Below are 15,443 nucleotides of genomic sequence, written 5' to 3' on the forward strand. Positions count from 1 at the left end.
GAGCATGAGACCTCATTCCCTATTTCTTAATATTTGCCAATCTTCCATTATGTTGATTTGGATATAATTAAGTATATTTATTGTATAATATTTGAATATTTATTCTTTTAAGTCTTCAATTAATTAGTTATTATAAAAAAAATTACCTAGAGATTGGTGACAAGGCAAAGGACAGGGGCAGTGGAGTTTGTCACCTTTAGCTATTATTAACTCTGCATTTGTGTTTAACTTGTTACTTTATTAGGAAAATTTTATCACATTTACTATTATTTGTTCTCGTTGCCTAATTTTGTCACCTTTGCCTATTAACTTTTTCTTTTATGACTAACTTCTGTGGATTGTTACTTTTGTGTCTAACATGTTACCTTCAACATATTTGTCAAATTTAGCTATTATTTGTCACTTTTAGCTATTAATTATCACTTTTATGTCTAATTTTAACTTGTTTCGAACTTTTTCGCCTTTAACTATGAATCGTTACCTTTATGTCTAGTTTGATACTTCTAACATATTTTTGTAGTATTTAGGTATTATTTGTTACCATTGTGTCGAATTTTGTCACGCCTAGCTATATATAGTTATCTTCGTATCTAGTTGTGTTGAACTTTTTCACCATTAGCTATAAATTGTCACATTTTGCGAGGTCCATCGCCTCGCAAGACAAACTCTCTTCCGCCTTCGCTTCCATTTTCCTCCCTTCCCTTGAGGCCCCATCATTGCCCCACTATGAAGGCCTCTTAGGAGGAGAGAAGTGGTAGCAGATGGAGGCAATGATCAACAGGAGGCTGGCGGTGAAGCGAAAAAGATGGAAGTTGAGGGAGGAGGGGAAGGAGGAGAAACGGTTCATAGGTTCATGAGACAGATTGAAAAAATAGGAGAGTCACATATGCCGTAGGTGGTCCTCTTAAAACTAGAGCTAAGTCGAGCTAGGAAATAAAAGTTAGCCTTTGGGCCAGTGATGGGTGCAAGATAACAAAACCACTTTCGATTGATAATCAAAAGTGCGTTTTCTTTTCTATGTTATGTCCTTAAGTCTCATGAAGTTGTATATGAAATTGTGGGGCTAAGTTTTAAGCTTTTAAGATTTTTTTGTTTAAAAAATTTTCTAACAGTTTATACATCCTAAACAAGTGAAAAAAAAATAAAACTTTCTATTATTAGATTTATAAATAAATTATGAAACCATTTTTAGCTTAGCATGTTTTATGTTTTTATGACTTTTCTGTATTCATGAGTAACTTTGTTCTTTTATTGTTTTCCTGTAATATAGTGAGTAGCTTTGTTCTTTCATTTTTTTATATGCCCGTAATAACCTTTTATATTTGGATTTTATTGTGAACATATTTGAATGAGAGCATTGAGAGTCAATATTGGCCCCTTGGGATAATATTTATGGCTTTGCCGCCGAATGGAAGAGACGAGACATTGAGAGTGATGATGTGGGCCATGTGGCAAGGTATTTCAGAAATATAAAAAACTTGAGGGGGTTGGGGGGGCTCAGATTCTCTACGAGCAAGTGCAGCAATCTCCTAGTAGGGAGCTCTTATTGGAGTGCTCTCAAGCATGTGGCCCACTTAAGCAAGTCCATCAAGCTCCCATCGCATCTCCTAAGGCTGAGGTGACGGTGGGAGCTTGCTGGACTTGCTCCAGCAATCTCCCAAGGGAGCTCTGAGAGCTTCCATGGCACAAAGCCTAGGGGTTTGTGCCACGGAGCTCCCAAGCGCTCCACAAATTTGTGGAGTACGAAAAAGTCCCAAGCGCTCCACAAATTTGTGGAGCGTTTGGGAGCTCCCAAGCCTTAAAGAAATATTTTTTTTACGAAAAAGTCCTTGGCCTTTGTATCTTTGCAATAGAAGTGAGGTTTTTTTGATAGAAGAGGGTTTTTTTTTTATATTGTTGGTGCTCCTAACTAGGAGCTTATTGGAGCTCCATAAAATAAGGAGGTGCTCCCAAGGCTTATTTTTATAATTTTTTATTTCAAAATGCTTAAGAGCTCTTGAGAGCTTGCTGACTAGGACTCCCAAGTGGGAGCTTGATGCACTTGCTTAGGAGCTTCCTACTAGGAGAAATATTCCAACAAACTCCCAATTAGGAGCTTAAATATTATTCAAAAAATCCATTCTTCTACCTCTAACATTTTATAAATATATTTTAAAACAATAAATCTAATAAAAAATTATTTTTAGTGGGCCCCACCCCTTAGGAGCTCCCAAGTGCTCCACAAATTTGTGGAGCTCTTAGGAGCTCAATGGTGGACCACACCACCAACTAGGACTTAGGAGCCTCATTGGGAGCTTGTTGTAGCATGTTGGGAGCTTTTCCTTACCGAGGCTGCTGCACTTGCTCTACCAACCTTGTTTGTAGAGAATTCCTACAACAGACTAGGTGAATTAATAGTATTGTTTTATTCAGTGGGTCCCATAGTTAAAAGATTTTCTATATAATTTATGTAATTAATATCATTAATAGGATCCACCAAAAGATCCAATTGGTGAAGTGTAGAGTTTCTCTACAACCAAGATATAGAGAATCCCTATTCTACAGCCTTAGTCATAGAGAATGACTCCAATTAGTAACGTGGGCTATTAATTGATTTTAGTGGGCCTCACAATAAATTTTTTTTGGGGTCCACTGAGTAAAGAGATGGTATTTGTGGATTGTAGATTCACTCTACAACCAGGTAAGTAGAGGATCCCCATAATAATCTTTGGGCCCAAGGGAGGGACACTTTTTAAATTTTTTTTAAAAGGGTTTGAGAAGCATGGCTTTTCAAACATTGGGGGCTAGAAGCAATCTTCTCAAAAGGAAAATGAATGAAAATAACAGACATCCTACATAAAAAATAAATATACCCATCGAAATTGGGAAGGTAGGCCAAAAAAAAAAAAAAAGATGGAAGTTACAAAAAGTGAATAGAATATGAACCAAAGACAGTAAAACATACAATTCATCAAAGGAAATGTCCAGTACAGTGCAGGGTCTTATAACTGCAGAGTAATAAAAGAACAACTGGTTATAAGAAGAAACAACTACCAAGCTAATCATACAAGAATGTTGTAAACTAGATTAAAAAAAATAAAAAAATCTCTTTTTCATCAGGAAAAAATACTAATACTACCGAATTCGACATGCAAATCCAAATTAAGAGAATTTTTTTTTGCAATAACAGACTAAACAGAAACAGCCAATGACATTACAAGAAAACGATATCAAAATCAACAAGAAGAACGAATTGAAACCAAAATATAAGACAAAAAAGGAATCATATAACTGCAGTGCAAAAATCTACAATAATCAGAGGAGATTTCCAACGCAATGTATAATCATATAACTGCAGATCAGTGAAGAAGAACTAATTTGAAAAAGAAACAAATATCAAGTTACAGTCTTTATAGAAATTAATAATAATAGATGTTGTAAAGTACAGAAAATTTTATTTAAAAAATCTCTTTTTTCATGAGGAAAATACCAATATGCAAAAAAATTCAAATCTGCACTGAAAAAACAAAACAGCAAAAAACAGTAAAATTAAAACAAAACCCAGTTCCAAATCACCACAAACAAGGCATTAAACCCAAGAAAATCAGACACCACAAATAAATACATAATTAAATCGGAAAAAGTACCTCTACGTGTTCGCCAACCAAAAGTTTCATCTTGCTCCTCTTCCTTGCCTTCTCGTACCCGCAATCAACCGCCATTGTTGAAGAATTTCGAGATCAAGATCGAAACTTGGTCACCAAGAAAAACTCTTTGAAGAGGAGAGAGAATTAAGGTAGAGAGAGCGGTGAAATCGGGGTTTTAAGTTCTTTCTGTTATTTATTTATTTCCGGCAAAAACGACCTCATGAGAAAATAATCTGCAAAACAGACCTTTTTCTTCGGAAAATGGTCGGTTTTGCAGTTGCGATGTTTTTCGAGCTACATAGGACTGCTAGTCCCGTGTAGTTCGACCAGCAATTGAAATGCACGGGACTAGCAGTCCCGTGCATTTCATTCTTCTTTTGGATAGTCTCTGCTTAAGACTCGGATAAAAAGAATGAAATGCACGAGACTGCTAGTCCCGTGCATTTCAATTGTTGATCGAACTACACGGGACTAGCAGTCCCGTGTAGCTCGAAAAACTTTGCGACTGCAAAACGACAATTTTCCAAAGAAAATGATCGGTTTTGCAGATTATTTTCTCATGAGGTCGTTTTTGCTATATAAAATTGAAAAAATGTCCTTTTAAAAATTTGTCCTTTCAGTTTTAGTTGGAGTTCAATTTTGAATCTTTGACGGTTGTTGATTTTCAATTTTTATGATCAAACGTAGAATTAGAATTACAACTTTAAAGTGATACTCATCTGTACATAAAAAAAATCTATACATAAAAAAAATCTATACATAAAAATAGCCAAGTCTTCTGACAGCTTACGTGCTAATGATCGTTTATTTATAAAGTTCTTTTTTTTTTGGTAACTTGGACGAGACATTCAAGAAATTTATTAACAGGAGAAGATAAATAAAGGATATACATAAGAAAGGAGAGAGAGAGAGAGAGCAAGAAATTAAGAAGAATAAGCAAAGAAAAGATATTGACATAAGTTTCTGAATTAGTGTTTCACATCTCAGTCAGGACGTTATTGATAGGATTTATATGTGAGTATAGAGTCACGTTTACAAAATTCAAAAAAAAAAAAAAGTTGCCGATTTGAATTAAAAATTAGGGGGAAGATCTAGTAGTGAGTTTTTTTATTTATTTGGTTCCGAACCTGTGATCAAAGCCCATTAACTCCATGCAAATCAAATTTGGAAGTGATATGCAAATAGAATATGACATGTCTCTCGTTTAAACTGTTCATCCTTTCGAGTTTTATATGAGTCCATGCTTTAATTGTCCATGTTACTCTGGGAGCATTTATCAATATCAAGCCAAAATTTGAACCACGAACTTTCAAAGATAAAAAGACCATTTAGATATCATATACATCACGGACACAATGATAAAGATTCACCACGTTCAACGCTCTCCCTATCTTATGCATGAGTAAAGTATTTTCAAATGGACACCACAAGACGCTATTAGAATTTGAGGGGAATGATAAAAGCTCTAGCAAAAAAAAAAAAAAAGGCTAATATCATATATATACCCCCCCAACTTTCAAAATATCGGAACCCCCCCTAAGTTTAGGGTTTATAAAGTCTGAAAGTTAAAAGGAGATTTTACGATAATCTCTATATTTAAGGGGTTTTTCTGATATTTTAAAAGTTAAGGGGGGTTTCCTGATAATTGTCCAACTTTTTGGGGTTCTGGTATTTATCCAAAAACAAAACTAATGAGAAAGAGCAAAACACGTGTTGTAAAATTTTTTTCCTTGGGTTTTATGCCATATCAGGCCTCAAATATATGTCAGTTTGGTATTTAAAACAATCTAATAGATTTGGGGTCTAACTTATAAGTATGAAGATTTGATAGTATTTCTTTTTAAGGACAATACTATCGCAACAAGAGTGAAATATGAGGATCGATCCTCGAAACTAATTTTGTTGAGTATGCTCGTGATGCCAATCCAGAAGGAGGAGGGAGGCTCGCAAACGTGACGCCTTCGACGCCTATCTGGGCCTGATACAAAAGTACGGGAAAATCTTGATCTTGGTTGTGCGAACGTGTAGATTTTTTTTAAGTGTTTGGTAGCTTTTTCCAAGAACGTGTTTGGATACGGTGGAGAATTAATTGAACTTTGAACAACATCGGAAGACCATTATGGAGCTTCACCGGAGGAGATGAGTTGTCAATGGCTTGGTGGGGGTGTGAGGGTCATAATTCACCAGTGGTCGATCGGAGGAGATCCGACATCGGTAATACTCGAGTAGATCGTGAGAACTCATTAGAACTTGTCGGAGGTTTGACACGACCGGATCTATTTGACAAAGAGGCGCGAGGGATCCGATGTTAAAGCGAGAGCAGATGAACATCAGTGGATGTTGAAGAAAGGTTTTAGATTAGGGGCTGTTTGGTTGCACATTTTTTTTAGAAAACTTTTCTCAAAACATCTGACAATGACAATTTTATAATTAAAAGTTTTCCAGAGATTTCTGTAAATTGTGTTTGGTTCAACAAAAAATTTACAGAAATATTTTCTATAAAATTTCAAAACCTACCAAATTTTACAAAAAACAATTTCCTCTCAAAATGAGAAAAAATCACCAGAAATTTGACACATACCATATTTAATTAAAAACCTACCAAATCTTGTTATTTTCTATAAAGTTATGAGCCATTTTCTTGTTTTGAACCAAACAAGCAAAGTACAAAAAACAAAAAAATTGGTACTTTTTGATTTCTCAAAACTTTTCCTATAATTTTTTTAAGAAATACAAGGAAATCATATTTTAAGTGGAAAACATTTTCCTATAATTTCTAGAAATTGAACCAAACACCCCCTTAGATAAAGGTGATATCAAATCCTAGGTAAATCCTAACTAATATTGAATTTTATATAAAGTAAGCTCAAATCTTACTAAAAAAAAACTAACATCCTAACAAGTCCTAATTTCATCAATTCCATCAAATCGACAGTCCAGAATTAATCTACATCAAATTGAGTCTGATTCTCATTACAATGAAAAAAATTACAAATCTAAAATTTGAACACAAAGTAATAGGTTTTCAGAGCTATTATATATTTTGCAAACAGTTACAGATGTTTAAAAAAATGAATAAAAATGATACACAAATAATTTTACAATGCTGAAGATTTTTTGAAGGAAATGCTTGAATTCCCACTAGTTAGAGATTTTGAGAATTGATGGGAGTTTGAGATTGACAGGATCATGGAATAACACCTAGATCCTTCATACAGCATTCTGATTTCTTCAAGTTAGCAGAATATGAAAGGTTCTCTCCAAAATGTTCATCCAAAGGACTAATAAAATAGAGCATTCTCTGAGCTATCAACATTTTCCTTTAAGAAGACCTTTTGAGCAGCTTGCTTCATTTTTCTTGCTAACGATTTTTAAACGTAAAACATTAGAGCTTTTTGCTGCTGGATGGCGTGGAGATCTTGAAAACTTTGGCCTGCATTGTGTAAAAATAGATCACTGAATCCTTAATGAAAACAATTAGGAGGTTTATAGAATAATCAAATTTATACGAAAGAATTTCAGCAAATGAACCTTCTTGGAATGAGAATCTGGTTGCTGCTCACTTTGGAATCCTCTTTCTTGTCAGTTTGAGTGCTTTCCTATTTGCAGCAAATGACAGTAATAAGCATACATTTACAAAGCGATCAGAGAGAGAGATGATAAATGTCAAGAGCATTTCATGTGGCACCAAATTAGCTTATATTAATTAGAGAAAATGAGTATGTGGGCTCATAAAACATTCTTGTATACTGATACTAGCAAATTCATTTCACCAACGTGTCTGCAATTTGGAATTGCTTCAAGCATGGAGATATAAGAGACCTTTTTCTGATATCTATTCAATCAACACAACAAATATAGCTTCAACACAGGCAACCCTTCTCTTTAGCCCATTATCATAATTAAGATTTGGAGGTTATTACTCATTGGAGACCGATTTCAAATGAAAATTTAGAACAAAAAGTGAAAAGAACAAAGAAAGAAAAGCAGAGATACTGAAGCATGCCAGCAAAGACTTAATATCTTTTTAAGCTGGACTTCATTACCTTCAGGATGCAAAAGCCTCCACACCTAAATTCGACTTCGCTGGATCCAGCACACGCCAAAAGACATGATACAGAATTTCCAGGGTAAATGATATTCTAGCTACAGAAAAAGTAATTAAAAACTACACGGTGAATGGGATATCTGATTCTAAATGTTAATAAAGCCCAAAACGGCATTAGGTTTCAATTTTATGGTTTTACTCATGAACCTATCAATTGGTCTCAAACTCTCAACACAATAGATTGTTAGGAATCTTGACCCCAAGATTAGTTTGTTTTGATGATAACAAATATTATATGTTGTGTGTATTATGTGCTAACATTTGTTTTGCAGTATCAGAGCTATATCAACAATTATATTCAAAGAGATACTCAAGACATAGATGAGTTCAATGCAAAATGAAGCAAAGAAGAAGATATACTTTATTGTCAAAATGTAATTTTATATTTTCTTTGCTTAGAAATTTGTACAAGCCTTGATCACTCACACACATGCACACACATAGTGTTAGAACACACTAACACATGCTTAGTGTGTTGGTTAACAATAGAAATCCCCTATGTTAGCCATTAGAGTTTATAGATATTAAGTGAGTCTTAAAACATTTCATTTACACCCCTTATAAATTAGAATCTGGAAAAACTCAAAAGATCAAAGTTGTAGGTCTCTTCAAGAGCTTTCCAACAAATCTTAAATCACCTCATTCCGATATCGGATGAGAAAGTTATAGTCAAAATACTAAACAAAAAAATTCCAGAATCTGAGTTTACAGTGTAGTCGACTAATATGCCTTGTAGTCGACTACTGATCAATTTTCTGACTTCACAGAGTCTGTTTAGACTCAGTGTAGTCGACTACTATGACTTGTAGTCGACTACAAAAGCAGTTTTTCCAGATTTCAGGTTTAAAATAAGTGACTGTTTATAGCCGTTTTGTGGACGTTAATTGGGTTTAAAATTATGTCATTTCAGAGGCTATAAATAGGTTTAAACATCAGAAAACAACAACTAAGTTTTGCACTTGCAAGATCAAACATTTTGTGCATATTCACTCTCTAATTTTCCAGATTTTCATGCTAAGTGTTTAGAAAAAGAGAGTTTTTGATATTGCTTTGGTTTCAATCATTCTTAGAGATTGTATAGGCAATATTCAGAGAGTTAAAAGAATCCTAAGCCACTGCAGCACTTCACTACACATTCAAGGCTTATAGGATCAATTGTGTTCTTACTTCAAAAAGGATTTCTCTCGGGTTTGAGAGGGTTGATCTCTTGGTTTAGAGATTGGGTGGCAATTGGCATGGTCTTGTCAATTGGTGTTGCAATTTGCATGGTCTTGCAAATTGGTCAGGTTTGCTTTTGATTTTGTAAGGTTTCAAAATCATAGTGGAAATCTCAAGCGGGATTTGCTTGGGGACTGGATGTACACCGGGGAGGTGGAACCAGTATACATGCTTGTGTTTGTGATGTTCATTTTCTGAGATTGTCATTCTTTCTTTGCAATTTATAATCTACTTTGCATATATTTTACAAGAACATCATTCACCCTCTTTCTAGTGTTCTAGTGTATCTATTTCAGATCCTACATAGATATCAGTAGCAATAAGCCAAAAGATAGTTATCCTTCAGAATTTTATAACCAAGTCTAATCTATATATGCTGCCGCAAGTAAAAGCCTACAAATCAGAAACGGCGCCTAGCCCAAGTTAGCCATAGCTCAACTTTCTGCTGCAAGTGGTATTGGACTTGCATGCCACCCACATTAGCAAGCAACAGTCATACACCATCACTTGCTGGCTATTAGATTTTGTGGAGCAGTTGAATAGCTTTCGTTAAGGGTTCACGTGCCTATATCGGAAAGAATTAGAAAGAGTAATGTACTCAAGTAAAAGTTGGTGTCAATACCTAACAATTTAAGCTTTTGGGTGGTTCTAAATCTATATATAGTACCTACTTAACTCTCCAAGAGTCCAATTATAAAGGATACACTGCTACATACAAGGCCACCCAAACAACATAAATTCAAACAATGGATTCATAAGACATTACCAAACAAAAGAGTAGCACAAAATAAGAGAAGAACTGATGCAGATCATCAAACATTTACCTTGTTCAACAATGCCAGTCCCTGTCTCTCCAACTCCGCGGCCTTCCTCTCCTTCTCACTCCCCGCCGATTTCCTCCTCCTCTTCCTCCCAATCCTCACCATTTTCTTCTCCCTCACCTTCCAAACCAACCCTTTTCTATACAAAACCCGGGCTACCTTCCACTCCGGTGACAAGCTCGTATCAATCACCGTCACCTCCGTCCTCGAAAACCCTACCAGCTCTGAGTCCTTCGGCCCCTCACTCTCCCTCTTCTTCTTCACCTTCAGCTTCCTCTTCTTCCCTTCAACCTTCAACCGCCACAATATTATTCACACTCGACGGCGACACCTCCCGATTCTCGCCAACCCCATTGCAAATCCTAGGGTTCGGCTGCTTTCGAGAGGTTTTCTGGGGATGGGGGCCCGGGGGGTTGCCCATGATGAAGAGATCGGATAGGACATTGGTCATCAGATTGTAAAAGTTAGGGTCTTTGTTAGTAGTGGGAGGCTTTGGGAGGGGTTTTGGGATGGGATTAGGGTTAGGGTTAGGGTTTGAGGAGAGGAATTGGTCGAGGTTTTCGAGGTCCGAGGAGACGGGGAAGCCCCTGGATGATCGGAGGCGATCGAGCCAGCTCGAATTAGGGTTTTGAGTGGAGATCGAGCACTGCATTTTTTGGTTGGATTTTTTTTAATTTTTCTGTGATTTTTTGGGGAGAAAGGAGGAGATTTTGACGGGGAGAGACAGAGAGGGGTTGAGACTTTTGAGTGTTGGATTTGGGTTGTTGAGTTGCTTTTATTTGTTAATTGGTTTAATTAATTGTTAATTAACTGCTTGCTTGCGCTTTTTACTGTTGGAGCTTTGTTACATGGACCCAAAATATGGGACCAATAAAGGGGACAAGTGAGGTGTCCCCCTCCTATTGGATAATGAGTTGGTCATCATTGATGGCCAACTCATTATCCAATAGGAGGGGGACGCCTCACTTGTCCCCTTTATTGGTCCCATATTTTGGGTCATTAAAGAATTTTTCTTACTGTTGAGGACCAATCGAGAAATTGGTTTGTGCGTGTTTGGTAACCAAATGTTTTTTTTGTTATGATTAAAAAAAATCATATCATGGTGTTTATTTTTCAAACGTGTTTTCAAAACACCATTTAAATTTTTGGGACAAACACAAACATATAACAATAACATTATAATATATGACTCTTAAAATGTTTATAATTCTTGCCATAAACTAAAAAAACCAAAAAATAAAATGAGGCTCAGAAATTGGAGAAGAATCTTGGACAAAGAAAAAAAATAAAAAAAGTTTAAAATTGGAGAATAATCTTACTTGCGCAATCCAAACTTTATAAAATGAGGTTCATGTCTCGTTGCCAAATTAAGTTGGGAACTTCCTATCTGATAAAAGAAAGTGAGAAAAATAAATTAGATCCTATATTAAAGAAGCCAGGGGCAAAAAATGAAAATTAGATTTTAGATTAAAGAAATCAAACCTTGAGAGATCTGAGTTGCTGCTGCTTTTCGAATTTTTCAACAGAGGTGGCAGATGCATTGAACGAATTTGATGGGGAGAGAGAAAAAGCCATTGGATCGAATTAGGGTTTGAGATTGGGATCACACTCATTTAATAGAGAACAAGAACAAAGACGAGGAGGCGACATAGGAGACGAGGAGGCAGCTGCGATGAGTGTCTACTCGGAGGCCCTGACGACACGGAGAGCAGCTCACGGCGACGGGTCGGCAGGCGGCGGTGACGGCTGCGGCGATTCAGAGTGGCGGCGACGGTGTTAGGGTTGAGGGAGAGAAAGTGGATCGGGTTGGTTTGGGGAAAATGAGAAACGGGGATCTTAAACCACCTTTTAGGTGTTTTGAGAAAAGCGTGAATTGTTTAGGATTTGTGAATGATTAGCTAAAAAAAAACACCCCACTTCCCAAACATGTTTCATTGTTAAAAAAAAAAGAAACGAAAACAGAAAAAACACATTGAATGTCAAACGCTCCCTTAATCCAACGAGCCATGAATTTTTCAAAGGAAAAGTTGTTTGGTGGGGGATCCTTTCTCATATTTCTCACAACGAGAGAGTACAATAAATTAGTAAATGTTTTTTTTCGATTGTAACGATGTGTCGTATATTGTAACTAGTATGCACCCCGTGCAAAACAAAACATGACCCGTCTTTTTTTGTTTTCATTACAGTATTTTTTTAAAATGTTACAATTTTAAAAATGCTACAGTATTTTTTTTTTAAAAATGCTACATGATTCTGTTTGTGCTACAGTGACAATGCTACAGTAATCCGCTGTAGGATTTACTGTCTCATAGTAAATATTGTTGGGTATTCACTCAAACTCCAAGTTGGGATAGAGTTTTTAATTCTTTGTATTACTTCATGAGAATTAGATAAGGTTAGAAATCTATCATGATTAGGAGTTTGGGTTCCATCATGGTTGGGAGTTTGAATCTTATTCTAATTAGGAAGTTCGATTAGAGATAGGGTTTTGGTTTTTCTATATATATCCTTCTATTGTTAGAGAGAAAAAAAAGAGAAGAAAAAGAAGTGTAGAGAGAGAGGGTTTGACAGTCTTTATCCGTGCAAAAGATTATAATTTAGAGGTGATAGTGGATTGATTTTGATCCCGTGGTTTTTCCCTGTTGAGGGTTTTTCACGTTAAATCTTGTGTGATTTTATTTGCTACGTTTGATGGTTTTTTGGGGGTTTTTACGAGATCTAAAAATCCCTACAAGTGGTATCAGAGTGGGGTTCGACGGTTCGTGGAGATTCGAGATTTGCAACGACATTGGTAGTAACGGAACTATAGCAACAACACTGTTCACCGAGGGTACTGTGGCGGAGGAAGTGTTCACGACGGCGCACTGTTCATGGTACTGTAGCGGCGGTATTGTAGTGATGACAGATCTGACGGTTGAAGTTGATTTGTCTTTTGATCGAGAATTTGGAGGCGGATTTTGGTGATCCAGGAGTCGTTCCTAGGATTTTTCGACGTGCTGAGTTCGTTTTTTATGTTAGTTTTATCAAATTCAATCTCTATATAGACTGATTTGAATTTTGATCATGGTTAGAGGATGATGACTTATTCGGGTCCGAAGTTTGATATTCCGCTATTCAATGGCAAGACAAATTTTGCAGTATGGTAGTGCACGGTTCAAGATATTCTTTGCAGCAGGGTGTTGATCAAGCTTTGGAGGAGAAGAAACCTGAAGGATTGAAGGATATTGAATGGAGTTCCATGCAAAAGAGGGCGGTTAGCACAACTCGTTTGGCACTCGCCCCCGAGATCAAGTATAATGTTATGTAAGAGACCACACCAAGGGGGCTGTGGGAAAGGCTCGAGGAGATTTATGCGTCGAAGTCGATGACCAACCGATTGTGTTTGAGGATGGAGGTTTATTCATTGAAGATGGAAGAATGTACTGCAATTCAAGACCACATCAATGCCTTTAATCAGCTAGTTTGCCAACTTATGAATATTGATGAGGAGATTAAAGAAGAAGAGCAGGCGCTACTCCTATTGTCTTCCTTACCGAAGTCGTACAAGTCATTAGTTCAGACGATAATTACAAGGAAGCAGACTTTAAAGTTCGACGATGTGACAGCACTCCTATGTGAGAATGAAAGAATGATGGGAAAAGAGAGCGCATCTAATGATGGTGAGAGTGCACTAGCTTTTGAAGGTTCTAATCGAGGGAGGAGTACGGGGAGATGTGAGAGTTATCGAGGAAGGTCAAAATCTCGGGCCTGAGACGACAGCGAAAAGGAGTGTTATTATTGCGGAGAGAAGGATCACATTCAGTTCAGATGTTCCCAGATGCGTGATGATTTGAAGAGTATTAGACATATGAAGATTCAAGAAAATGGGAAGAAGACGGACTCCTCAGTGGTTGTGTGTGATGAAGATGTGGTTTTATTGATGCAGAATACAAGTACTGATGCGAGTAACACTTGGGTGTTAGATTCTGCAGCCTCTATACACGTTTGCAACAACAAAAATTATTTTAACACATTGAAGACAGATGAAGAATTTGATGATGTGGTTATTGGAAACAACGAGAAGATGAAGGTTGAAGGTGTTGGAAGTGTTCGCCTCAAGCTTCACACTGGGAAGGTCGGAATTCTTCATCATATGAGATATGTGCCGACATGTGGTGCTAATTTAATTTCGCTAGGTGAGATGGCATCACGTGGGTACAAGTATGTGGGTGAAGGAGAGTGGTGCAATGTGTATAGAGATGTTTGATTTTGCGAGGGAGGAAGAATAGCAATCATATTTGCTATTTAGATGGGCGATCCGTTAATGGTGCGGATTACTCTTCTCAGACTCTTGTTCACAAGGGAGAGGTGAAGAACAAGAAAAAAAGAGTGAGTTTTTCTGAAGTCGTTGATATTAGACCCTAGAGGGGGGGGGTGATTAGGGTCCTATGCTAATCTAATCCGATTAAATACCAATTAAAATTAATTAATAAGTTATCCTAGCAAGTATGAAATACAACAAGATATGTAAGCTAGGATAAGCAATATGAACAATAAAGAGATATATCCTATATGATAAAAATATATATGCAAGGATATATAAACTAACACAAAATAATATATCCTACCAAAGAGATATACAATATGATATATGCAAGGATATGTAAACTAACATAAGGGGTAAACAATATGAACTAAATAGCGGATCATATAAATAATGAGCTATGGACAATGACGATATAAGATATGAATATAAATATAAATGAACGCCAAAGCACACTCAAACATACTATATGATCACGGAGTTCGGACCTTCCGCCCTACGTCTCTACTCCCCACTCCTGGGGAGAAATCCACTATCACAACCGGGTTTTCTACGTTCACCAAAATAACATTTACACCTCACAGTGTCGGTTTTCAACGCTCACCAAACAACATCACTCCTCACACTCGGTTTTCTAGTTCACCGAAAACATCACAATACACTCGGTTTTTTAGCTCACCGAAAACCTTACAATCTCACAATGTAACAAATATAAATTTGTTCTCTACAATATATGAGAACACAAAGAAGCACAACTCAATGTTACAATCTCTCACAACCCTAATATACTATGTATGCAAATACAATAAGCTCAAGTGGGTGTGTGTAACAATGAGATAAAAATAAAAACTTAATTCAATAAGAACTAGCAATAAGATTGATATGAAATACAATAGTAGAAATGCTAGGAAATAGAGTTAAGAAAACTTCTCTATCAACACAAAGAGAGGATGAAAGAATATTGAAGATGAATTCCTCAACAGATGATGCAAACTCCTCTTTGTAACAACAAACCCCAAAAACAAACTAAACAAACTTAAACTCTTTTTAAAACTGTTAAAACATTCTCTCTTGGGTTAATTGAGAACTGAGATTAATGGGGTATTTATACCCTCCAAGAACCTCAGCCAAAAACCCCAAGCCAAATGACAAAAACAGCCCCAGCAATGGTAACAAAAATAACCGTTGGAAACAGAACTGACAGAGCGGCGGTCAACTGAAAAAATTCGCGGTCGACCGCGATCCAGATCTGAAACTGAGAATACAAGCAGAACTTCGTCGGTTGACCGGTGCGGTCGATCGATTGAAATTTCGAGCTCTCGGTCGACCGCACCGGTCGACCGACAAACTCTCTGCTACCCACTATC

At 36.6% G+C, this 15,443-nt stretch overlaps 3 protein-coding genes across 3 annotated transcripts in view; 1 reads left to right on the forward strand and 2 right to left on the reverse strand.

Moving 5' to 3' along the window:
- The window catches only part of LOC109821903, a gene marked incomplete at its 3' end in the record, with an annotated part of 11,905 nt that extends 8,118 nt beyond the window's left edge, over positions 1–3,787 (reverse strand). Inside the window, exon 1 of the mRNA XM_020388060.1 lies at positions 3,627–3,787. Coding sequence (XP_020243649.1) covers positions 3,627–3,701 — 75 coding nt within the window. The remainder of the gene's footprint in view (positions 1–3,626) is intronic.
- Positions 6,569–10,506, reverse strand: LOC109822552. Its single transcript, XM_020388772.1, has 3 exons — positions 9,777–10,506; positions 7,158–7,225; positions 6,569–7,059 (listed from the first exon to the last, which is right to left on the reverse strand). Exons 1-3 carry the CDS (start codon positions 9,876–9,878, stop codon positions 6,936–6,938), a joined length of 294 nt encoding a protein of 97 aa, XP_020244361.1. The 5' UTR covers positions 9,879–10,506; the 3' UTR covers positions 6,569–6,935.
- Positions 13,591–14,019, forward strand: LOC109821904. The gene has a single exon (XM_020388061.1). The coding sequence runs from the start codon at positions 13,591–13,593 to the stop codon at positions 14,017–14,019; it is 429 nt and encodes a 142-aa protein (XP_020243650.1).

This window comes from Asparagus officinalis, chromosome 8, assembly GCF_001876935.1.
Source record: "Asparagus officinalis chromosome 8, Aspof.V1, whole genome shotgun sequence".
Lineage (NCBI taxonomy): Eukaryota > Viridiplantae > Streptophyta > Magnoliopsida > Asparagales > Asparagaceae > Asparagus > Asparagus officinalis.